Source organism: Coregonus lavaretus (genome assembly GCF_964263955.1).
Source record: "Coregonus lavaretus genome assembly, chromosome: 25".
NCBI lineage: Eukaryota > Metazoa > Chordata > Actinopteri > Salmoniformes > Salmonidae > Coregonus > Coregonus lavaretus.
The window spans coordinates 39,303,220-39,330,381 of NC_140012.1; the positions used below are offsets into that span (position 1 = coordinate 39,303,220).

The 27,162-nt window shown below is 44.5% G+C and overlaps 1 protein-coding gene across 1 annotated transcript in view; it reads right to left on the reverse strand.

Annotated features, from left to right (window-relative positions):
• The window catches only part of LOC311100909 (dynein axonemal heavy chain 17-like), a gene marked incomplete at its 5' end in the record, with an annotated part of 141,747 nt that overhangs the window by 33,390 nt on the left and 81,195 nt on the right, over positions 1-27,162 (reverse strand). The window contains 9 exons of the mRNA XM_084141893.1: positions 1,458-1,580; positions 1,823-1,993; positions 2,118-2,258; positions 2,351-2,515; positions 16,515-16,719; positions 17,092-17,214; positions 17,351-17,586; positions 23,839-24,031; positions 24,299-24,414. Coding sequence (XP_083998019.1) covers positions 1,458-1,580; positions 1,823-1,993; positions 2,118-2,258; positions 2,351-2,515; positions 16,515-16,719; positions 17,092-17,214; positions 17,351-17,586; positions 23,839-24,031; positions 24,299-24,414 — 1,473 coding nt within the window. The remainder of the gene's footprint in view (positions 1-1,457; positions 1,581-1,822; positions 1,994-2,117; positions 2,259-2,350; positions 2,516-16,514; positions 16,720-17,091; positions 17,215-17,350; positions 17,587-23,838; positions 24,032-24,298; positions 24,415-27,162) is intronic.

Here is a 27,162-nt window from a genome sequence, read left to right on the forward strand (position 1 = left end):
ACATGAACATTCGCAAGACACATGAGGTAGACGTTATGTTTATTTAATTCAATGTAAGTTTCCTTTGTTCATATTTCCCGGGTTATGTCGGAGTTGCGTGTGTCTGTGTCCTATGTCTCTGTCATTTTTGTTGTTCGTAATAGGAGCACACATGCCTTAGTGCCCATAGAAATAGGCTACGTGGCCTGCGTCCATGCTTTGGAGTCAGAGGGTTGAATAAGATAAAATTATTGTTTAATGTATGCTTGGTGTTGGAATATCATTAATAATCATTAAGTCTGATTAAGACCAATGTACCAATGTAACAATGGATGTGGAAATTGCCTTTTACATTGTAGAACCAGTTTATTGGTTGTGGCCCCGTGTAGCTCAGTTGGTAGAGCATGGCATTTGCAACACCAGGGTTGTGGGTTCAATTCCCACGGGGGGCCAGTATGAAAATGTATGCACTCGCTAACTGTAAGTCGCTCTGAATAAGAGCACCTGCTACATGACTAAAATGTTGTAATTGTATGGTCCTGACGACCAATTGCTTATTATGTAGGCCTACCTGTTTGAGTTCCTGTTAGACAGATTGGATTTGGTTTCTCAGATAGGACAGGTTAAGCCTGATACAGAGGCTATTGCCTGTGTATATTTGGTAAAGCTACTTGTATATTTTGTATGATATGGCGCTTTCACCATTGGATCACTAAGACCTGTAAATAAATCTGCACGTCAACCTGCCTTGCCTTCTGCTGATTTCATGCCCTTCTGACTGCTACATGGTCCATATTTTAATAAACATATGTTGTAGACAAAATAATGAAAAGGGCTGTCCTGTAGCCTCGAGAAATAGACAATGATTTGTAGTTGAACAAGTCGTTGCATCTATCGATTTTATTTTACTTGACTTGAGACTTGACTTAAACTTGTGACTCAACTTGACTTGCTCTTAGAATGCACGACTTTGACTCGAGTCTTGACCCATTCTACTTGGGACTCAACTTGAGACTAGGACCTTGTGACTTGAGACTTGCTTGTGATTAGAATAATACTGACTTGATCCCACCTCTGGTAATAAGTCCAACTTCTAACAGTTTGGATTAGTTTAGAAAAATGTATGCTATTTATCTTTGTGTAGCATAAGATCAATCAATGTGCATGCAAAAACACACATATTGAAACAAACAATTCTAAAAATCAACTTTCATGCTGGGAAATATGATAATGACGGGCAAGGCTTTTGAGAGTGTGTGATGATTGTACCTTTATATTCAAAATATTGGGTACAAAAATGTACCATTTAACTAGATTATCCGCACATGTACCTAAAAGGTACCGCACAGTACCATGTGAGATTATATGTGTACTTCTGAAGGGAAATTTTATTAAACCACTGGTTACAATACTGTACCCTAACCGTACCCTTTCTTCTGAGAGTGTAGAGTGTGTGTGTGTGTTTGGGCTGTGCCCACCTTGATGCCGCCCCAGCCCTGGTTGGCAAGGAAGTCGACAGGAGAGCCCAGGCCAGCTTTGTATGGGAACCTCAGGAGGAAGTCCAGCTCCGTAGGATTGATCTCCTTCTTCATCAGCAAGATCTACTCACACACACACACATATAGATATGAACAGTATTCTCATCCACCAAGCAGAAATGTTCTATGTAAGTATATGGGCCTATGTGTGTCACCAAATGTCACTTTGATTCTGTAAGTTCCTATTCTGTTAAAAGTCATATTCTGTGTGCGTCCCAAACGGTACCTATTCCCTATTTAGTGCTTTACTTTTGACCAGGGCTCATAGGCCTATTCAGTACAGCCTATCTGCTGTGTTTTCTGACCTGGAATGCGACCTGAGCGATGAAGGTAAGCTTGTCCCTCTCAAACAGGCTACGGTTGGTGTACATGAACACAGAGTAGGTGATCTGGTCAATCAGGTTGTTCACTCTCTGTTTCACCTCGTCCGCCGGCTCTGTAAGCATGATGGCCACCTCAAAGACAACACTGAAGGCCTACACACACAGACAGACACACACACCAAACCAAGTTTTCATTAAAGATTATTGAAGTTCTGAGGTTGATAATAAAGTCATGAGTATTGAGAGTGTGTGATTCTAGAGTCCTGTGGAGTGTCACTTTGAGGGAGAACTGGTAGATGGGGTTGATTTTGTTCAGGTCGTTGAGGATAAAGTAGAGCAGAGCAGCTCGTATCGACGCAGGTCTGTAGTTCTCTCTGGCCTCGTTGATCTTAACCTCTGTTATCTTCGCTTCGCGCACCTGAGGGCCACAAACCCAAACACTCTCCGCTCACCTTCACACCATAATAGACCATAATTTGAGAAAGTGTGTTTGTGTGTGTGTGCGTCTACCTTCTCCTCGATCTCGGTGGCGGTTGCCTTGGTGATCTCCAGGTTCTCTACGAGGGCGGTGTCTCCCAGGAAGTTGCCGGAGGCGGCCGAGAGTCGAGCCAGCAGAGAGTCCTCCAGCTGCTTCAGCACAATCTTAAAGTTGTTTTGCTGCTTGGTCAGCTCAGCCTATATACACAGCGCAGAGCAACAGGGGGACGGGTTAGTCAAACCATCCGGAGTAGAGTAAAGGTGCCCCTAGATGCTGATCTTGGGTCCGTTTTGCATTTTCTCCACTAATGGTTAAAAGGTGGGGAATGTAGAAGCTGATCCTAGATCAGGTGGTGTGGCTCCCAACACTTCACCCCGGAGCCACACCACCTACCACTCACCTACCACTTGAAGACTGAGGAACTGACTTTATTTTGTCACAAACCGGATATATTATATTGGATATAAATGTTCATTGCTTGATTTGGCTTGCCCTCTCTCTACACACACAAAAATGGTTCTACAGTGCCAAATAAGGGTTATTTGGCTTGTAACCATAGCAGATCCCTTTTGGGGTGGTGTAAGAACCCTTTATTGAAGGCACTATAAAGAACCTTTATGGTGCTATAAAGAACCCTTTCCTAAGCTACAAAGAATCATTAAAAAAAGGTTATATACAGCACCAAAGCATTCACCTATGGTTATACCCCTTGTTAATGGTTCTTTATAGAACCTTTATGGAAAATTGTTCTATAAAGAACCTTTCTCAATCTCAAGGTTCTACAAATAACCTTTTGAAGAACCATACAGTGTTTTTTTAAATTTTGGATAGCCATAGCCAGCTAGCTAACATAGCATCCCTCTCTGTTTGAGCCGGGTGTTTGAGTAGGTTAAACTAGCTAGCTGCATTCGCTAGCTAAGTGAAAGTGAAAAAAATACGACATATTTCTCTCTCTCTCTCGATTCTCCTTAATTTTTAAAGAAATTAATTTGTTCAACTATTGCCTTTCTCTCTCTTTGAGTCAACTACTCACCACATTTTATGCACTGCAGTGCTAGCTATCTGTAGCTTATGCGTTCAGTACTAGATTCATTCTCTGCTCCTTTGATTGGGTGGACAACATGTCAGTTCATGCTGCAAGAGCTCTGATAGGTTGGAGAAAGTCCTCCAGAAATTTTCATAATTAATGTGTAAGTTTATGGAAGGGAGTGAGAACCATGAGCCTCCTAGGTTTTGTATTGAAGTCAATGTACCCAGAGGAGGCCGGAAACTAGCTGTCCTCCAGCTACACCATGCAGTTGAGGCTACTGTAGACCTGCATGGCAAAACAGTGTGTTTTAATAAATTATTTGGTGACGTGAATATATTTAGCATAGTTTTATCTAAAAAAAAATAACTTTTTTAACGTTTCACTATTTTTATTTTTATGACATTCACTGAGGAGTATGGTCCTCCCCTTCCGCCTCTGAGGAGCTTCCACTCAGGCCTTCATATTTAGATTTCCCTATGCACCACTAGTTTGTCCCTTTAGTTAGAATGGCTGACAGCTCATCAGTCAATCACCCCAGAGACATTCTATTTAGCCTGCTCGTTGTATGTCCTGCCTCCAGTCAGTTGCAGCATGTTTAAAGGGGAATGGAAACACTTTAGGAAGTAAATCTAAGCAAAGAGATGTATTCAATCCACTAATACTACATGTGCATTTAACATAAAAACATCTCTATATTTAGTATTTTGATCATCGACAAGGTTTATTTGAGCTATGGTCAGCGCCATTTTAAATTGCCATAGTAACGACTGACGCCAGTGCGTCACTGGCAGGAATCAGCAAATTGTCTGTGGTATTGAGTTTTCGCGTGGAGAGTGCATCGAAGAGAGTGAGGTTAGGTGCGGACAACAAGATGGCAACAACAAGTAGTAATTCAAACATTAACTGTATAGAGCCAGGCTGTATGAATTGGGTCTAAAAATCCCTCTGTAAGCTACCAAAGGCTGCCCAAGGACCCACAGCTTTTGAAGAAGTGGCTCCATGTCCTGAAGAGGAAGGATGTGCCAGCTCGAGCTAGCAGGATCTGCAGACAGCACGATGAAGGGCACTTTTGATGCGGCAACCGGGAGTTTCCGAATGGAAAGGAGTCATAGGCCTACGTTGAAGCCCTCTGCCCTCTTCCATTTTAAATTCCGAGGGTTATGGTTTAGGGGTTACCGACCGACCATCATCAACATTGCTGACTTCGGAGTCAAGCAAAAGCGAGTGAACGGAGGAGGCGACGCGAGTCAATGCAATGGAGCCAGAGGTAACGTTAACCGGTCATGACTTGTTGACTAGGCTAGCGTTAGACACTGGACAACTTTGTTGCAACTCTAGTTGAAGGTAACCAGTGTTTTGTGTAACACACCCCCCAACAAATAATGTTAGCAAGCAACTCAACTGCAACTAAAATTGCAACACAGTTTCTCTGTGTACCCCTGTTATTAGGTAGTTACTGTAGCTAGCTTCCACCTCAGATAGTCAAGTACTGTAATACATTTTGTTGACAGATTTGTTTTTGGAATGTTTTGTTAGCTCCACCTCATTTAGCTAGACTGAAGTTGACATAGCTAATGTTTGCTGATAAATAAATGTCCCTGTATTTGCTTTGTTTGTGGTGTGTGATTTGTGTGTGTGTGTGTTGACAAAGCATACAAGACAGGTAGCTTGTTAATGCCAACTGATATATTTGGGTTCAGTTGTCTTAACAAAACGTTTGTTTGTTTTCAGGATGACATCTTCATCCCTGAAAAGGTTTTCATCCTGGAGGAGACTGTGCAGGAGGCAGAGGAGGTACATACAAATCCATGTTATTTCTAAGGCTATTGTTTATTTCAAGACACAATCTGTCGTCCCTGAGGCCATTTTGGATATAAAATGGACAATATACACTATATGTAGTGATTCTTGAATATAACTATAGTTTAATAGATGCCTTAATTGTTTTCTACCAACAGGAAAGAACGGTTAGTACAGCATGCCAAACTGACCCCTGGGTGCCAGAGTGTTCCTGTGCTGCGGTGGAGAAGAGGTCCACCAGGACCATCACTAAAGAGCTCGGGGCCCAGCTAGATTGCGCTCACGACCATCAGTATACAACCGAATCCTGCCCCTATACGCCACAGATGGAGCTGATGGAGAGTGAGATCAGTGAAGACCATAACTCGCTGTATGAACCTGAGAGCTCAGAATCACAATCATCACAGTGCGAGCCAAGATATACTATCGATCACTTTCGGGGAGCGTGCTGGTGTTCCGAAAATGTAGAAGGAGCAGGCCATTCAACTGCAAATTCAAAGATACACCCATCCATAAAGTGGAATTGTTTTTCCACTGATTTTTTTTACCCGTTTCAACGGATGTTCTACCTTGTCCCGGTCCTGCTGTTTCGACTCTCTCTCAACCTATGAATGCTCAGCTATGAAAAGCCAACTGACATTTGCTCCTGAGGTGTTGAACTGTTGCACCCTCTATAACCACTGTGGTTATTATTTTGATGTAAAAAGGGCTTTTGTAAAATAAATTTGATTTATTGTTTGCTGTGCTGGATGCTGTGTATTCACTAACTGTCTGAGTGATGGGACATTTTTATAGTATCTGTAACACATTTTGGTGTGTATTTAATCTGCATCTTAACTTCTTAAAGTGGCATTCAGCAGTAGAAACAATAACAAAGTGTCTCCCTGCTCCTCTTTTGGTAAAAAGCTGAGGGATGGGGCTGGATAAATTAATAGACAGAGCTATTGATGCAAGGACTGACCATCCATGATATCAAAATTGGAATCCTGTTTCTATGATCTGTTTCCACTACCCATGTACCCAGTTCTCTTTGGATAAAGGCGTTTACTAAATGGCATATATTATTTAAGTCTACTTTGACTCTGCCAACTAGCTGCCCAGTGTAGTTACCATTCCTTTCCAATAGATGGCAGCCAAAGCTAGTTGAAGTCACTACTCTAGTGACGGGGCCACGGGATTAGTGCGCGTTGAAAGTAGTTTTAAATACAAAGCAAGTTTATCTGGTTATGCTTGAACCTGTTGTTATAGTGGACAAGCTAACTAATACTATTTTTACATAAGGTGCAGGCATTAGGTCTAGATTTACTAAATGAACTGGTTTTATTCAAACTCAAACCCTATGTAAATGCCTTTGCTTATGAATATGCGCGCTTTATGGAAGAAACGGCACACGCAGGGATGAGACGCCGTACACCTCGTCCAATTCTCCCTTGTGCCCATAGGGTGAACTGGCGATAAACTGACAGCCTGTATGCTCTGCAAACCAAATCATAAGAAAAGTTAGTCCATTATTGGTTAGAATGACATTTCATGAATCATAATGCTGTCTGCGATTCGAACTCTGGTCGTCTGATCAAAAGGTTAATGTGTTCCCATCGCGCCAAACAGCACTGGTGATAAACATCGTTATAGGATACTGCTTATATATATTTCGCACCTACCCACTACTGATATTAACCTTAATCAATTTATAATCAAGCAAAATTTCAGCAATTATTTAACTGGCAAATCGGCTGCTGACTGGTCGAGTAACCTCTTCTGCCAGGAAGTCCTTCATAAGGATTAGTGACACGTCCAATAAATACATCGCCATCCAGACAGACTGACAGGAACCTCTGACTGGATGTAATACAGCCACCATCCGCTGGGATTTTGTGCTGTATCGCCACCATCTCTCTACAACACACACACTCATATAATAATAATGATAATATGCCATTTAGCAGACGCTTTTATCCAAAGCGACTTACAGTCATGCGTGCATACATTTTTGTGTATGGGTGGTCCCGGGGATCGAACCCACTACCTTGGCGTTGCAAGCGCCGTGCTCTACCAGCTGAGCTACAGAGGACAACAATTTTGGAACTCCCAAAAATGGCTGAATTTACCGAGTAGCTCAGTCTGAGAATTAGTTTATTACAGAGAATGAATTAATGTTAGTTAGGGAGCCAATACTCTCTAGCCATTATCTGGCAGCATCCGCACTCACACCAGTTTGTGTTTGGCAACGCCAACCCTCTAGCTGAGGTGTTTCAGGCGGCATGTCTGTGTTGTTACTGCAACGAGAACTAACTCTTTGATCTGGGGCAACGATCGGTTCAAACATGAACGGCTTCAGTAGGTTTATTGGCTCCCTAACTAACATTAATTCATTCTCTGTAATAAACTAATTCTCAGACTGAGCTACTCGGTAAATTCAGCCATTTTTGGGAGTTCCAAAATTGTCTCTCCTTCCAGTGACGCAACAATGCCAATATGGTGATTTACAGTTACAGTTAGCTGGCGTTCTAAATCCTAGTGTTTCCATTCTCCTTTAACTGTATTTGTGTGTGCACCTAAAAGTGAGTAGTAATACTGTATGTTATGTTTGCCATATGCTGTTGGGGGGATAAAGTAATTTGGGGGGTTATATTGAGTTGTAAGTTGCTTATGCTTATTACTAGCTAGCCTGGCTAACTATTTTCTATGCGTCATGCCCACGGTGCATTGCAGTTATGTGTCTTTACTTTAGGTAGGCCTATAAGAATATTTGTTATTATTGCATTTATTCTATGCAGAGTTCATTACATTGTCCAGCCTGCTTGCAACTGCGGCAGTTTATTATAGATAGCAGGTTTAAGTTCTGTTAGTGAGCGCTCTCGCTCTGTCCACTATTTTCTTGGTCACATTGTGAGAGAAAAATTACGTATTTACCTGATTTGTTTGATTTTAATAGTTAAATTATATACTTAACAAATAGTAAGACATTTCTGTTCTACTAATGCTGTGTTTTTGAAAGGGACGGTCTCCACTCTAACTCCCTGCAGCTAATCTGGGCGTATGGTCACTAGAGATAGCTTGAGCTGACAATTGATTTACAGCCTGCATTCCACAGATAATATGTGGTGTGTGTGACCCGAGATAGAGATAGCCTGGAGGAGTAGAACAAACATTTCATTGTTTGTTCTCATCCTTGCATCTGGGAAACTAAGCCAGGAGGAGTAAAATAACACTCCGTGTAGATAACCACCAGATGAACCCAAGGTGCCATATATACATTCATGCTAAACACACATCACAACTGCCGTCTACCAGACTCTTATTATGACTGCTAAATACTGCACAAGCACTTGCCCAACCCCCCCCCCCCCCCCCCCCTTCCCCAAAACACGTGTACATATTGGTCTATAAATGGTACACTTCAACTGTGAGAGACGGAATCTAAAACAAAAATCCAGAAAATCACATTCTATGATTTTTAAGTAATTCATTTGTATTTTATTGCATGACAGTAGTATTTGATACATCAGAAAGGCAGAACTTAATATTTGGTACAGAAACCTTTGTTTGCAATTACAGAGATCATACGTTTCCTGTAGTTCTTGACCAGGTTTGCACACACTGCAGCAGGGATTTTGGCCCACTCCTCCATACAGACCTTCTCCAGATCCTTCAGGTTTCGGGGCTGTCGTTGGGCAATACGGACTTTCAGCTCCCTCCAAAGATTTTCTATTGGGTTCAGGTCTGGAGACTGGCTAGGCCACTCCAGGACCTTGAGATGCTTCTTACGGAGCCACTCCTTAGTTGCCCTGGCTGTGTGTTTCGGGTCGTTGTCATGCTGGAAGACCCAGCCACGACCCATCTTCAATGCTCTTACTGAGGGAAGGAGGTTGTTGGCCAAGATCTCGCGATACATGGCCCCATCCATCCTCCCCTCAATACAGTGCAGTCGTCCTGTCCCCTTTGCAGAAAAGCATCCCCAAAGAATTATGTTTCCACCTCCATGCTTCACAGTTGGGATGGTGTTCTTGGGGTTGTACTTATCCTTCTTCTTCCTCCAAACACGGCGAGTGGAGTTTAGACCAAAAAGCTCTATTTTTGTCTCATCAGACCACATGACCTTCTCCCATTCCTCCTCTGGATCATCCAGATGGTCATTGGCAAACTTCAGACGGGCCTGGACATGCGCTGGCTTGAGCAGGGGGACCTTGCGTGCGCTGCAGGATTTTAATCCATGACGGCGTAGTGTGTTACTAATGGTTTTCTTTGAGACTGTGGTCCCAGCTCTCTTCAGGTCATTGACCAGGTCCTACCGTGTAGTTCTGGGCAGATCCCTCACCTTCCACATGATCATTGATGCCCCACGAGGTGAGATCTTGCATGGAACCCCAGACCGAGGGTGATTGACCGTCATCTTGAACTTCTTCCATTTTCTAATAATTGCGCCAACATTTGTTGCCTTCTCACCAAGCTTGCCTATTGTCCTGTAGCCCATCCCAGCCTTGTGCAGGTCTACAATTTTATCCCTGATGTCCTTACACAGCTCTCTGGTCTTGGCCATTGTGGAGAGGTTGGAGTCTGTTTGATTGAGTGTGTGGACAGGTGTCTTTTATACAGGTAATGAGTTCAAATAGGTGCAGTTAATACAGGTAAAGAGTGGAGAACAGGAGGGCTTCTTAAAGAAAAACTAACAGGTCTGTGAGAGCCGGAATTCTTACTGGTTGGTAGGTGATCAAATACTTATGTCATGCAATAAAATGCAAATTAATTACTTAAAAATCATACAATGTGAATTACAGACCTCTACATGCTTTGTAAGTAGGAAAACCTGCAAAATCGGCAGTGTATCAAATACTTGTTCTCCCCACTGTATGTGTTTTGCCCAATGTCTAGCCCGCATTTTCCATACTTGATGCACATGTGCTTTGCTTTTCAACTAGCTAAACGCTAGCTACTTGGAGTCTGTGTGTGTACTTCCGTTTGTGCCACTGCACTGTAAAGCAACGCACAGGAGTTGAAAGTATTGAACGCATGCGGTACACAGAACACACCGCAGCCTAGTGCCGCACCCCCAATGTAGCGTTGTGGACTGTTCCATTGACAATTAATTACTTCTGCCGGAACGCAAAGAGTTTGATGCATTTGGTGGACATGAGGCGTAATAAAAACATGAGTACGCAGTTATTGCACCTTGCAGTTGTCACGTGTCCTTGCGGGCCACTTTATAGTTTACCGTCTATGTTTGCATACTAGAACTGTATTGTGTAGCAGTGTAGAGACTGCAGCTGTATTCACTGAGGCAACACTTGGGGGAGAGACAATTATCAGAATTCAATGGCTACAGCCCTACAATCGATGAAAACATACAGTGGGGAAAAAAAGTATTTAGTCAGCCACCAATTGAGAGAGGCCTGTAATTTTCATCATAGGTACACGTCAACTATGACAAAAAATTGAGAAAAAAAATCCAGAAAATCACATTGTAGGATTTTTTATGAATTTATTTGCAAATTATGGTGGAAAATAAGTATTTGGTCACCTACAAACAAGCAAGATTTCTGGCTCTCACAGACCTGTAACGTCTTCTTTAAGAGGCTCCTCTGTCCTCCACTCGTTACCTGTATTAATGGCACCTGTTTGAACTTGTTATCAGTATAAAAAACACCTGTCCACAACCTCAAACAGTCACACTCCAAACTCCACTATGGCCAAGACCAAAGAGCTGTCAAAGGACACCAGAAACAAAATTGTAGACCTGCACCAGGCTGGGAAGACTGAATCTGCAATCGGTAAGCAGCTTGGTTTGAAGAAATCAACTGTGGGAGCAATTATTAGGAAATGGAAGACATACAAGACCACTGATAATCTCCCTCGATCTGGGGCTCCACGCAAGATCTCACCCCGTGGGGTCAAAATGATCACAAGAACGGTGAGCAAAAATCCCAGAACCACACGGGGGGACCTAGTGAATGACCTGCAGAGAGCTGGGACCAAAGTAACAAAGCCTACCATCAGTAACACACTACGCCGCCAGGGACTCAAATCCTGCAGTGCCAGACGTGTCCCCCTGCTTAAGCCAGTACATGTCCAGGCCCGTCTGAAGTTTGCTAGAGTGCATTTGGATGATCCAGAAGAGGATTGGGAGAATGTCATATGGTCAGATGAAACCAAAATAGAACTTTTTGGTAAAAACTCAACTCGTCGTGTTTGAAGGACAAAGAATGCTGAGTTGCATCCAAAGAACACCATACCTACTGTGAAGTATGGGGGTGGAAACATCATGCTTTGGGGCTGTTTTTCTGCAAAGGGACCAGGACGACTGATCCGTGTAAAGGAAAGAATGAATGGGGCCATGTATCGTGAGATTTTGAGTGAAAACCTCCTTCCATCAGCAAGGGCATTGAAGATGAAACGTGGCTGGGTCTTTCAGCATGACAATGATCCCAAACACACCGCCCGGGCAACGAAGGAGTGGCTTCGTAAGAAGCATTTCAAGGTCCTGGAGTGGCCTAGCCAGTCTCCAGATCTCAACCCCATAGAACATCTTTGGAGGGAGTTGAAAGTCTGTGTTGCCCAGCGACAGCCCCAAAACATCACTGCTCTAGAGGAGATCTGCATGGAGGAATGGGCCAAAATACCAGCAACAGTGTGTGAAAACCTTGTGAAGACTTACAGAAAACGTTTGACCTGTGTCATTGCCAACAAAGGGTATATAACAAAGTATTGAGAAACTTTTGTTATTGACCAAATACTTATTTTCCACCATAATTTGCAAATAAATTTATAAAAAATCCTACAATGTGATTTTCTGGATTTTATTTTCTCATTTTGTCTGTCATAGTTGACGTGTACCTATGATGAAAATTACAGGCCTCTCTCATCTTTTTAAGTGGGAGAACTTGCACAATTGGTGGCTGACTAAATACTTTTTTTCCCCACTGTAGCTAAATACCAATACATTGAAAATGTGTCCTATGTCGTTGTTTTCCAGCTGGCTAGCATAAGGCAGCTCATTCTTCAGCGACTTGGCAGATTTTTTGCTGGAATCAGTGCAGTTTATCCTCCTTTCACTAGAGTAAGACAGTTTGTCCACTAAAAAATGTCATTTTTCTGGTGCTCCTAAATTGTATGTGGTACTTACATGAATGTTCTTTCCTCAAATTTAAGAAATCAGCTTTCTGAGTATCTTTGTAGGGCTGTTTTAAGCACAATTATTTCCACTCTAAAATCGGAATTGGATCAAAAAATCCCATATCGGTCGGGCTCTATGAGAATGCATTGACTGCATATGTAATAGAGGTGGTACATTTCTGTAGGCACTCGGGCAGTAGGGCGAGTTCATTAATAAGTGCATTGTACAGTACACAGGGTTTCTGCAGGATCCATCAAGTTGAATTGAAGACTTTTTTAATGCCACTTGAAATGCCATTTAATAACAATTTTGAGGTCTGCGTGCGCCACAAACCTGCTAATATTCACATATTTCTTCACGGTCACCAATAGAAAAAATGAGTAGGTTAATCATCTTCTAATGGCATTCACAGTGATTTAATAAAGAAGTGAAATAGACTACTGAGATGGTATTCAAATAACTTGTTTCATCTAAGCAGGAATGCATGATTCAAGATATTTTGATGTGCACTGCAACCTAATCCAGTGATTGTCATGAATTTTGGGTTGACAATTAGGCCATTGTTATATTTTACTGTTAAAATAGGACTCAATATTTGTAGTTAAATAGAGATTAATTTGCCTACATCTTTATGTGCACCTGGCTACCACTAACCCGGCCACCAACTCTGCACCCTCTGCTGCAACTTGCCCATGCCCCCCCCGCTTCTCCTTCACACAAATTCAGACAGCTGATGTTTTGAAAGCGCTGCAAAATCTGGACCCCTACAAATCAGCTGGGCTAGACAATCTGGACCCTTTCTTCCTAAAACTAGCCGCCGAAATTGTCGCAACCCCTATTACTAGTCTGTTCAACCTCTCTTTCATAACGTCTGAGATCCCCAGAGATTGGAAAGCTGCCGCGGTCATCCCCCTCTTCAAAGGGGGTGACACTCTAGATCCAAACTGCTACAGACCTATATCCATCCTGCCCTGCCTTTCGAAAGTATTCGAAAGCCAAGTTAATAAACAGATCATCGACCATTTCGAATACCACCGTACCTTCTCCGCTATGCAATCCGGTTTCCGAGCTGGTCACGGGTGCACTTCAGCCACGCTCAAGGTCCTAAACGATATTATAACCGCGATTGATAATAGACAGTACTGTGCAGCCGTCTTCATCGACCTGGCCAAGGCTTTCGACTCTGTCAACCACCGCATTCTTATTGGCAGACTAAATAGCCTTGGTTTCTCAAATGACTGCCTCGCCTGGTTCACCAACTACTTCTCAGATAGAGTTCAGTGTGTCAAATCGGAGGGCCTGTTGTCTGGACCTATGGCAGTCTCTATGGGGGTGCCACAGGGTTCAATTCTTGGGCCGACACTTTTCTCCGTGTATATCAATGATGTCGCTCTTGCTGCTGGTGACTCTCAGATCCACCTCTACGCAGACGACACCATTTTGTATACATCTGGCCCTTCATTGGACACTGTGTTAACAAACCTCCAAACGAGCTTCAATGCCATACAACAATCCTTCAGTAGCCTTCAACTGCTCTTAAACACTAGTAAAACTAAATGCATGCTTTTCAATCGAACGCTGCTAGCACCCGCCCACCCGACTAGAATCACCACTCTCGACGGGTCTGACCTAGAGTATGTGGACAACTACAAATATCTAGGTGTCTGGTTAGACTGTAAACTCAACTTCCAGACTCACATAAAGAATCTCCAATCCAAAGTTAAATCTAGAATCGGCTTCCTATTTCGCAACAAAGCCTCCTTCACTCATGCTGCCAAACATGCCCTCGTAAAACTGACTATCCTACCGATCCTTGACTTCGGCGATGTCATTTATAAAATAGCCTCCAACACTCTACTCAGCAAATTGGATGTAGTCTATCACAGTGCCATCCGTTTTGTCTCCAAAGCCCCATACACTACCCACCACTGTGACCTGTACGCTCTTGTTGGCTGGTCCTCACTACATGTTCGTCGTCAAATCCACTGGCTCCAGGCCATCTATAAATTACTGCTAGGCAAATCCCCGCCTTATCTTAGCTCATTGGTCACCATAGCAGCACCCACCCGTAGTCTGCGCTCCAGCAGGTATATCTCACTGGTCATTCCCAAAGCCAACATCTCCTTTGGCCGCCATTCCTTCCAGTTCTCTGCTGCCAATGACTGGAACGAATTGCAAAAATCTCTGAAGCTGGAGACTCTTATCTCCCTCAATAACTTTAAGCATCAGTTGTCAGAGCACCTTACCGATCACTGCACCTGTACACAGCCCATCTGAAATTAGCCCACCCAACTACCTCATCCCTATATTGTTATTTAATTTGCTCTTTTGCACCCCAGTATCTCTATTTGCACATAATCTCTTGCACATCTAGCATTCCAGTGTTAATACTATTGTAATTATTCTGCACTATAGCCTATTTATTGCCTTACCTCCATAACTTGCTACATTTGCACACACTGTATATATATTTTCTGTTGTATTTCTGACTTTATGTTTTTTTTTTTACCCCATATGTAACTCTGTGTTGTTTTTGTTGCACTACTTTGCTTTGTCTTGGCCAGGTCGCAGTTGTAAATGAGAACCTGTTCTCAACTGGCTTACCTGGTTAAATAAAGGTGAAATAAAAAATAAATAAAAAAATAGCAAAGACTAATATATTTGGTGCTAATTCACCAGCCGGGTAAGTGGAAACTCAAAACACATTAGCTAAATCACTAACTCTAAATATAATTTTGACTGGAAGTAGCCGTGTTTTAATCTAACAGTAAAGTAATTATTAATGTCCTAAAAAAACTTTGCTGTCATAGCCTAATACCCAATGAGGCAGATATGCTCGCAGAGGCCGATGCGCTCACAATTGCCAATGCTCACTCGGCGTGCTCCGTATCTCAAATCCATATCAATATCTTGGTTGTAAAATATACAGCTGAGAAATACAGAAATATACCTGCACAAAGCTGAGAACATCCTCTCTTCAACTGTGACAAGTATTATTACACAGGATAGCTGTGTTTTTCATATGGCTAGAATCAGAAGGAAAAAAAATATACAGGAGCGCAGTGGGAAAGGCAGTAAAAAGTGGCTTGCTCATTATCACTGCAGCAGGCCCCAGTGAAACAGACACATGGGCAAGGCAGACACATTTCATTAGAGGAATTATGAAGATAATGCTCTTTACTGTTTGACCAAGTGAGCTAACTACCCAAGCTACAAGCAATGTTTCGAATTGGCTATCTATTTTGTAGCCTACCTTACTCGCTGTGCTCTCTCATCTGGCAACAGCCGACAACTAAGGTTGTTTAGTATTTTTACAAGGCGTCCAACCGTTCTTTTTTTTTTTTCTCACTCGCCTCAATATATATATATTTTTAATCCGTTATACAGTAAATCTAATTTGAATGGCCTAAAAAGATGAACTAACCTTTTTTCTAAACTGCAAAGAACCATTGATGGGCTCAAGGGGTTGTTTGAGTCATAATGCTTCCACATAGAACCATCACCCTTACCAAAGAACCCTTGAGGAACACTCTTTTAGATATTTATCGGACAGAAAGAAGCCTGTTCCAGTGTAATAGCATAACCCAAAGGTGAGGGGATGGGATGGCCCCTGCCATGTCCAAATGCGTTCCAAATGACACCCTATTCTCTATTTAGTGCACTACTTTTGACCAATAGGGTTCCATTTGGGACACACAATGTGATTGTCTCTTCGTGTCCCAAGCCCCGTTTATACCTGGTTCTAACATGCGTCCTTTGTCCTGATCTTGTCCACATTCTGATTATGCCCACATTTTTAGACAGGTGTAGACGATTAAAAGACATTGTGATCGGATTGTGATTAGATCTTCCTGACCACATCTGGAAGTAGTCAGACAGGCATTGTGAGATATCTTAGGCTGCATTTACACAGGCAGCCAAATATAAAAAAAGATCACTAATTGGTCTTTTGACCAATCAGATCTGAAAAATATCTGATGTTAAAAGATCTGATGCGATTGGTCAAAAGACCAATTAGTGTAAAAAATATCAGAATTGGGCTGCCCGTGTAAACGCAGCCTTACAAGTGTGGAAGAATGTCTGTAAAATAATTTGCATACAGGGAGGGACCTGGATATCCGGTCACAATGCGGACACAGTGGACGGATAAGAGACACATTTTACTACCACGTATGCAACGGCTACAATCAGAATGTAGATAAGATCAGGACAAAGGACGAATGTTAGCCCTAGGTATAAACAAGGCCTCTGTCACCTTGAGCTCCTCTAGGTCGGGCCGTTCCTTAGCGACCACGGCGGCTAGCAGCTGGTCCTCCAGCCCATCTCTGGTAACCAGGAAGTTGATGAGCGTACACTGAGCCTGCATCTCAGGCTTGTAGTGAGGGTTGAAGTACTTAGTGTGGAGGATGAGACGGAAGCTAGGGCTGTACTCCACCTCCTTGTCTCCTATCCGGATGTACCTGGCAGACAGAATGCATGAGAGAGACTGAAGGACTGTTATTTTTACGGCAAATAAATATAATACATTTTAAGTGTGGCCCTCCGGACCTCGGTTAAGACCGAATGCGGTCCGCAGGGAAAATGAGTTTGACATCCCTGCCCTATGTGGAGTCATTGTGTGTGTCCCAAATGGCACCGTATTCCCTAAGTAGTGGACTACTTTTGACTGTTCAAAATAATATAGAGTGCACTACTACCTGGTAAAAAGTAGTGCACTAAATAGGGAATAGGGTGCCATTTGGGATGCATCCATTGTGAGGAGTCATAGTGGCCCAGGGAGCGGTGAGAGGGGGCTGTAGGTGGTATATAGAGGTGATGATGTGGTGACTTACTTGCCCTTCTTGATGGTGTTCCTGCCCAGTAAAGGGTCCAGGACAGGTTCTACATTCTCACTGATGTTCTCTATCAGCAGAGGGTCTCCGTTAGACACAGCGCTCTCGATGCTGTCCAGGTACCTACACACACACACACACACACACACACACACACACACACACACACACACAGGTAGATAGTATGTCAATGCCTGGACACCAAGACCACACACTGGCTACTCTATCCGAACTGTGTGTGAGAAGGACAGCGACTGACCCTTTCTGTCCCAACCGGATGACTTTGAGGTTGTCTCCGTATTTCCTTTTGATCCACTTGATTCCCTGGAGCTGGGCGTCCACGATGAGCGGCCAGCGCTCCGTATTGCACAGGATGGTGGCGTTCTCAATGGACATGCGGTCACTAGGCAAGCCCTGGTTGCTCCAGGCAGCGATGTCTGCATCATCTGTAAGCAACATCAGAGGGTCCAGCCCCTCTGTGATCGGGATGGGGACCTGGGAGAGGGAGGGGGGGAACAGGAGATTACTACAGTATACTACATCTGCATCACTTTGTTGGTTAGCAAATGTTTAATTGAGAACACAATCATGCAAGCCAATCTCCTTTCAGATGATTAAGTAATGTTGAACTGATTTATCCAAGATGGCGTAGCAGTGCGGTCGTGTATTCTGTTGTGTCCTCGTGTAAATAGCCTGTTTTTTTGTAGTTTTTTTCGTATATACTTCTCTATCTCACTTTTCCATCCTTTAACTAAATATATTTTCCTGGAACCAGCCTCACCCAATGTGGAACGGATTCTATTATTTCTTTATACCTTTTATCAAGAACCTCTGACTGAAACTAGCCAGCTAGCCAGTTAGCCAGCTAACTAGCTACTTGCTATTAGCCACCGTTAGCGGTCTTCACCACTGTCCGTGGCCTGCACTACCTACCAGCCAGCTCTAGCTTGGACAATTATCGGCCAGTCTGCACAGCGTGCTATCGACCCAGAGCATATCGGATTTTCTGCCGGAATCACTGAATCACTGGACCTTAACACCGGATCATCGCAACTAGCTAGCTGCAACCGAATGGCTGTTGTTGTTGTTGGCTAATCACCACTGTCTGAAGCACGTACCAGTTAGCCTTGAGCTAGCCTCGAGCCAGGCCCATCTCCCGGCTATCTACCTCTCTGTCAACCGGACGGGACCTCCTAGTGTTGACACGGAGCCCCGCCGATCCATCACGACTGGTCTGCCGACGTAATCGTCTAATGTGGTTTCAACAGGCTTCCCGTTGTGAAGACCACGAAGATCCATCTGCTAGCCCCGGCCCGCTAGCACACGCAATCAACAGCCATGCCTCCTGCTCACCTGTAATGTAGCAGCCTACGAACTGCTCCCGGACTCACCTATTGCTGTTCACTGGACCTTATGATCACTCAGCTACACAGCTGATGCCTGCTGGACTGTTCCTTTAAACGGTAACCCATCCTGTTTATCTGTTTAGCCTCAGCCCAAACTTTCGTCGCCATTACCAGTTGTTGTCTTAGCTCTCTCGAATAACACCTATGATTGCGTTATCCCTCTCTCCCATGTCAATATGCCTTGCCTATTGCTGTTTGACTTAGTTCTTATTGTACTATTTCACTGTAGAGTCCCCAGTCCCGCTCAACCTGCCTCAGATAGCTCCTTTGTCCCACCCCCCATACACGCGGAGACCGGCTCAATCGGTGCCTCCAGTGATGCTATCTCTTTCATTGTTACCCAATGCTTAGGTTTACCTCCACTGTACTCATATCCTTCCATAACCTTGTCTGTACATAATGCCCTGAATCTATTCTAAAACACCCGGAAATCTGCCCCTTTTATTCTCTGTACCCAACGCACTAGAAGACCAGTTCTTAAAGCCTTTAGCCGTATCCTTATTCTATTCCTCCTCTGTTCCTCTGGTGATGTAGAGGTTAACCCAGGCCCTGTAGCCCCCATTATCACTCCTACTCCCCAGGCGCTATCATTTGTTGACTTCTGTAACCGTAAACTCTCAGATCCACCTCTACGCAGACGACACCATTTTGTATACATCTGGCCCTTCATTGGACACTGTGTTAACAAACCTCCAAACGAGCTTCAATGCCATACAACAATCCTTCAGTAGCCTCCAACTGCTCTTAAACACTAGTAAAACTAAATGCATGCTTTTCAATCGAACGCTGCTGGCACCCGCCCACCCGACTAGAATCACCACTCTCGACGGGTCTGACCTAGAGTATGTGGACAACTACAAATACCTAGGTGTCTGGTTAGACTGTAAACTCAACTTCCAGACTCACATAAAGAATCTCCAATCCAAAGTTAAATCTAGAATCGGCTTCCTATTTCGCAACAAAGCCTCCTTCACTCATGCTGCCAAACATGCCCTCGTAAAACTGACTATCCTACCGATCCTTGACTTCGGCGATGTCATTTACAAAATAGCCTCCAACACTCTACTCAGCAAATTGGATGTAGTCTATCACAGTGCCATCCGTTTTGTCTCCAAAGCCCCATACACTACCCACCACTGTGACCTGTACGCTCTTGTTGGCTGGTCCTCACTACATGTTCGTCGTCAAACCCACTGGCTCCAGGCCATCTATAAATCACTGCTAGGCAAATCCCCGCCTTATCTTAGCTCATTGGTCACCATAGCAGCACCCACCCGTAGTCTGCGCTCCAGCAGGTATATCACACTGGTCATTCCCAAAGCCAACACCTCCTTTGGCCGCCATTCCTTCCAGTTCTCTGCTGCCAATGACTGGAACGAATTGCAAAAGTCTCTGAAGCTGGAGACTCTTATCTCCCTCAATAACTTTAAGCATCAGTTGTCAGAGCACCTTACCGATCACTGCACCTGTACACAGCCCATCTGAAATTAGCCCACCCAACTACCTCATCCCTATATTGTTATTTATTTTGCTCTTTTGCACCCCAGTATCTCTATTTGCACATAATTTCTTGCACATCTAGCATTCCAGTGTTAATACTATTGTAATTATTTTGCACTATAGCCTATTTATTGCCTTACCTCCATAACTTGCTACATTTGCACACACTGTATATATATTTTCTGTTGTATTTTTGACTTTATGTTTTTTACCCCATATGTAACTCTGTGTTGTTTTTATTGCACTGCTTTGCTTTATCTTGGCCAGGTCGCAGTTGTAAATGAGAACCTGTTTTCAACTGGCTTACCTGGTTAAATAAAGGTGAAATAAAAATAAAAAATAAAAATAAAAAAAGCCTTGGTTTCTTGCATGTTAACATCAGAAGCCTCCTCCCTAAGTTTGAGTTATTCACTGCGTTAGCACACTCTGCCAACCCTGATGTTCTAGCAGTGTCTGAATCCTGGCTTAGGAAGGCCACCAAAAATTCTGAAATTTCCATCCCGAACTACAACATTTTCCATCTAGATAGAACTGCCAAAGGGGGCGGAGTTGCAATCTACTGTATAGATAGCCTGCAGAGCTCTATCATACTATACAGGTCTGTGCCCAAACAGTTTGAGCTTCTACTTCTAAAAATCCACCTTTCCAGAAATAAGTCTCTCACTGTTGCCGCATGCTACAGACCCCCCTCAGCCCCCAGTTGTACCATGGAAATCATATGTGAATTGCTTGCCCCCCATCTATCCTCAGAGTTCGTACTACTTGGTGACCTAAACTGGGATATGTTTAACACCCCGGCCGTCCTACAATCTAAACTAGATGCCCTCAATCTCACACAAATTATCAAGGAACCTACCAGGTACAACCCTAAATCCGTAAACATGGGCACCCTCATAGATATCATCCTGACTAATTTACCCTCTAAATACACCTCCGCTGTCTACAACCAGGATCTCAGCGATCACTGCCTCATTGCCTGTGTCCATAATGGGTCCGCGGTCAAACGACCACCCCTCATCACTGTCAAACGCTCCCTAAAACACTTCAGTGAGCAGGCCTTTCTAATTCACCTGGCCCGGGTATCCTGGATGGATATTGACCTCATTCCGTCAGTAGAGGATGCCTGGATGTTCTTTAAAAGTGCTTTCCTCTCCATCTTAAATAAGCATGCCCCATTCAAAAAATTCAGAACTATGAACAGATATAGCCCCTGGTTCACCCCAGACTTGACTGCCCTTGACCAGCACAAAAACATCCTGTGGCGTACTGCATTAGCATCGAACAGCCCCGCGATATGCAACTTTTCAGGGAAGTCAGGAACCAATATACACAATCAGTTAGGAAAGCAAAGTCTAGAAATGTGTATCCTGTAGCACTAACTCCAAAAAGTTTTGGGACACTGTAAAGTCCATTGAGAATAAGAGCACCTCCTCCCAGCTACCCACTGCACTGAGGCTAGGAAACACTGTCACCACCGATAAATCAAGCATTTTGCTACGGCTGGCCATGCTTTTCACCTGGCTACCACTACACCGGCCAACAGCTCTGCACCCTCTGCTGCAACTTGCCCATGCCACCCCCCCCGCTTCTCCTTCACCCAAATTCAGATAGCTGATGTCCTGAAAGAGCTGCAAAATCTGGACCCCTACAAATCAGCTGGGCTAGTCAATCTGGACCCTTTCTTTCTAAAATTTGCCGCCGAAATTGTCGCAACCCCTATTACTAGCCTGTTCAACCTCTCTTTCGTATCGTCTGAGATCCCCAGAGATTGGAAAGCTGCCGCGATCATCCCCCTCTTCAAAGGGGGTGACACTCTAGATCCAAACTGTTACATACCTATATCCATCCTGCCCTGCCTTTTGAAAGTATTTGAAAGGCAAGATAACAAACAGATCACCGACCATTTCGAATCCCACCGTACCTTCTCCGCTATGCAATCTGGTTTACGAGCTGGTCATGGGTGCACCTCAGCCACGCTCAAGGTCCTAAACGATATAATAACCATGATCGATAAAAGACAGTACTGTGCAGCCGTCTTCATCGACCTGGCCAAGGCTTTTGACTCTGTCAACCACCGCATTCTTATTGGCAGACTACATAGCCTTGGTTTCTCAAATGACTGCCTCGCCTGGTTCACCAACTACTTCTCAGATAGAGTTCAATGTGTCAAATCAGAGGGCCTGTTGTCTGGACCTCTGGCAGTCTCTATGAGGGTGCCACAGGGTTCAATTCTCGGGCCGACTCTATTCTCTGTGTATATCAATGACGTCGCTCTTGCTGCTGGTGACTCTCAGATCCACCTCTACGCAGACGACACCATTTTGTATACATCTGGCTCTTTTGTATACATCTGGCTCATTGGACACTGTGTTAACAAACCTCCAAACGAGCTTCAATGCCATACAACACTCCTTCCGTAGCCTCCAACTGCTCTTAAACGCTAGTAAAACTAAATGCATGATCTTCAATCGAACGCTGCTTGCACCCGCCCGCCCGACTAGAATCACTACTCTCGGCGGGTCTGACTTAGAATATGTGGACAACTACAAATACCTAGGTGTCTGGTTAGACCGTAAACTCTCCTTCCAGACTCACATTAAGCATCTCCAATCCAAAGTTCAATCTAGAATCGGCTTCCTATTTCACAACAAAGCCTCCTTCACTCATGCTGCTAAACATGCCCTCGTAAAACGGACTATCCTACCGATCCTTGACTTCGGCGATGTCATTTACAAAATAGCTTCCAACACTCTACTCAGCAAATTGGATGTAGTCTATCACAGTGCCATCTGTTTTGTCACCAAAGCCCCATATACTACCCACCATTGTGACCTGTACGCTCTCGTTGGCTGGTCCTCACTACATATTCATCGCCAAACCCACTGGCTCCAGGTTATCTTAGCTCATTGGTCACCATAGCAACACCCACTCGTAGTATGCGCTCCAGCAGGTACTCACTGGTCATCCCCAAAGCCAACACCTCCTTTGGCCGCCATTCCTTCCAGTTCTCTGCTGCAAATGACTGGAACGAACTGCAAAAATCTCTGAAGCTGGAGACTCTTATCTCCCTCACTAACTTTAAGCATCAGTTGTCAGAGCAGCTTACCGATCACTGCACCTGTACACAGCCCATCTGTAATTAGTCCACCCAACTACCTCATCCCCATATTGTTATTTATTTTGCTCATTTGCACCCCAGTTTCTCTATTTGCGCATCATCTTCTACACATCTATCACTCCAGTGTTAATACTAAATTGTAATTATTTTTCACTATGGCCTATTTATTGCCTTACCTCCATAACTTACTACATTTGCACACACTGTATATAGATTTTCTATTGTGTTTTTGACTGTATGTTTTGTTTATTCCATATGTAACTCTGTGTTGTTGTTGTTTTTATCGCACTGCTTTGCTTTATCTTGGCCAGGTCGTAAATGAGAACTTGTTCTCAACTGGCTTCCCCGGTTAAATAAAGGTGAAATAAAAAATAAAAATAAAATTATATTCATTCAGTGACCCGGGTCTGATTGTGATGTTTCCATTAATGACGTATGGTTTGTGTGCTGAGCCAGGAGTGTGTGATGTACTTTGAGCTCTTTGAGGTAGGGTTAGGAGTGTGTGGTGTACCTTGAGCTCTTTGAGGTAGGGTTAGGACTGTGTGGTGTACCTTGAGCTCTTTGAGGTAGGGTTAGGAGTGTGTGTTGTACCTGGAGCTCTTTGAGGTAGGGCTAGGGTTAGTGTTAGGAGTGTGTGGTGTACCTTGACCTCTCTGAGGTAGGGTTAGGACTGTGTGGTGTACCTTGACCTCTCTGAGGTAGGGTTAGGACTGTGTGGTGTACCTTGAGCTCTTTGAGGTAGGGCAGCCAGTACTTGTCCATGAGTTCTATGCGGTACTTCTTGGTGAAGTAGCCCACGTAGGAGACGAAGGCAGAGATGAGCATGACGTCACCACTCAGAGTCTTTTCCTGGATCTTAAACTGGCCCACCGACTCTGACCAACGCACCTTCTCTGAGGCCAGACCGCCCACCAGCCTGCCAGAGAGAGAGACAGTCACACCACACGCGTCAATATGACAGTTATCAAAGATGGTAGACTAAATGTTATTAAATCAGAGATCTAATTTCAAATTCTAAAAATCTTAAAATATCATCTCTATACTAAAATTAGATCAAATGTTCAAAGACACAGTTTGAATTTGAGCCAGGAAGGCACAGGCAGTGAGTGTCATCCCATGTCTGTGGTTGTGTTTTGTTGTGCTGTGCTGTGTTGTACTGTACTGTACTATAGCTGCATGTCACCTGTTGGCCAGGGAGATGGTCTGATTGGTGGCGTCTGCTTCCTGCTGACACCTCAGCTTGTCCGATGTGGCCTTCTCAAACTCCGATGTTAGTTTGGCCAGGTTAGCATTCAGTTGCTAAATACAAGACAACAACATCCCTCTTTCATGGATAATAAGACCGGAAGGGTGAGAATAAAAATACAGCAACAAGACACATTTCTGTTTCACAATGGAATTATTCTATTCTACACTGTAAATTGAGTCAACTTGAGTCAAATCAAGGAAACCAGCTGCATTATGATGTCTAGTTCACTTAACTTTGGGGCAAAAAAGTTCGCTAATATACAGTGAGGGAAAAAAGTATTTGATCCCCTGCTGATTTTGTACGTTTGCCCACTGACAAAGAAATGATTAGTCTATAATTTTAATGGTAGGTTTATTTGAACAGTGAGAGACAGAATAACAACAACAAAAATCCAGAAAAACGCATGTCAAAAATGTTATAAATTGATTTGCATTTTAATGAGGGAAATACGTATTTGACCCCCTCTCAATCAGAAAGATTTCTGGCTCCCAGGTGTCTTTTATACAGGTAACGAGGTGAGATTAGGAGCACACTCTTAAAGGGAGCAATCAATCAAAGGAAGCAATCAATCAATCAGATTCCAAACTCTCCACCATGGCCAAGACCAAAGAGCTCTCCAAGGATGTCAGGGACAAGATTGTAGACCTACACAAGGCTGGAATGGGCTACAAGACCATCGCCAAGCAGCTTGGTGAGAAGGTGACAACAGTTGGTGCGATTATTCGCAAATGGAAGAAACACAAAAGAACTGTCAATCTCCCTCGGCCTGGGGCTCCATGCAAGATCTCACCTCGTGGAGTTGCAATGATCATGAGAACGGTGAGGAATCAGCCCAGAACTACACAAGAGGATCTTGTCAATGATCTCAAGGCAGCTGGGACCATAGTCACCAAGAAAACAATTGGTAACACACTATGCCGTGAAGGACTGAAATCCTGCAGCGCCCGCAAGGTCCCCCTGCTCAAGAAAGCACATATACAGGCCCGTCTGAAGTTTGCCAATGAACATCTGAATGATTCAGAGGAGAACTGGGTGAAAGTGTTGTGGTCAGATGAGACCAAAATCGAGCTCTTTGGCATCAACTCAAATCGCCGTGTTTGGAGGAGGAGGAATGCTGCATATGACCCCAAGAACACCATCCCCACCGTCAAACATGGAGGTGGAAACATTATGCTTTGGGGGTGTTTTCCTGCTAAGGGGACAGGACAACTTCACCGCATCAAAGGGACGATGGACGGGGCCATGTACCGTCAAATCTTGGGTGAGAACTCCTTCCCTCAGCCAGGGAATTGAAAATGGGTCGTGGATGGGTATTCCAGCATGACAATGACCCAAAACACACGTCCAAGGCAACAAAGGAGTGACTCAAGAAGAAGCACATTAAGGTCCTGGAGCGGCCTAGCCAGTCTCCAGATCTTAATCCCATAGAAAATCTGTGGAGGGAGCTGAAGGTTCGAGTTGTCAAACGTCAGCCTCGAAACCTTAATGACTTGGAGAAGATCTGCAAAGAGGAGTGGGACAAAATCCCCCCTGAGATGTGTGCAAACCTGGTGGCCAACTACAAGAAACGTCTGACCTCTGTGATTGCCAACAAGGGTTTTGCCACCAAGTACTAAGTCATGTTTTGCAGAGGGGTCAAATACTTATTTCCCTCATTGTCACGCCCTGGCTCTGGGGACTATGTTATGTTGAGCCAGGGTGTGTAAGTCTATGTTTAATTTTCTATGTTGGTCTGAGTGACTCCCAATCAGAGGCAACGAGTGTCAGCTGGGTGTCTCTGATTGGGAGCCATATTTAACTGTTTGTCTTGCACTTTGTGTTTTGTGGTCTCTTGTTCCTTTTGGTTTGTATATCGAAGGACTTCACGTTTCGTTCTTTGTTTTGATCGTGTGATCTAGTCAATAAATATAAATATGTTCACCCGCAACGCTGCGCCTTGGTCCTCCTCCTTAAGCGATCGTGACAGAAGAAACCACCTTAACCAGACCAAGCAGCGTGTTCAGGAGCCATCGCTGGCAGATCTCCGTGGCAACCTCGACTGGATCAAGCAGCGTGACGAGGAGAGAGGATGGACGTGGGAGGAGATGATTGCGAGTCTGGCAAGAGGAGAGACCCCCAGGAAATTTTTAGGGGGGGGCTCACGACGTCGGGGCAGCAGGTGTACGGGTTAGAGCGGTGCAAAGCGTTGGCAGAGAAGGCCGCCAGGTTAGGGGGGCCACTGGGCACAGAGGAGAGGGAAAGTGTGGAGGCACGGCGAGAGGTACTGGGGTGTGTTACCAGTCCGGTCCGGCCCGTTCCTGATCCCTGCGTGGGGCCAGTGGTGTGTGTCCCCAGTACGGTCCGGCCTGTTCCTGCCATTCCCACCAAGTCAGTGGTGCGCGTCGTCAGCCCAGCCCGGCCTGTTCCTGCCATTCCCACCAAGTCAGTGGTGCGCGTCGTCAGCCCGGCCCGGCCTGTTCCTGCCATTCCCACCAAGTCAGTGGTGCGCGTCGTCAGCCCAGCCCGGCCTGTTCCTGCCATTCCCACCAAGTCAGTGGTGTGCGTCGACAGCCCAGCCCGGCCTGTCCCTGCTCCACGCACAAAGCCTACGGTGTGCGTCGCCAGCCCAGCCCGGTCTATTCCTGCTCCCCGCACCAAACCTACGGTGTGCGTCGACAGCCCAGCCCGGCCCGTTCCTGCTCTCCGCACCAAGTCTGTGGTGCGCGTCGCCAGCCCAGTCCGGCCCATCCAAGCTTCCCGCACCAAGCCAGTGGTGTGCGTCGTCAGTCCGGCACGGCCCGTGCCTGCTCTCCGCACCA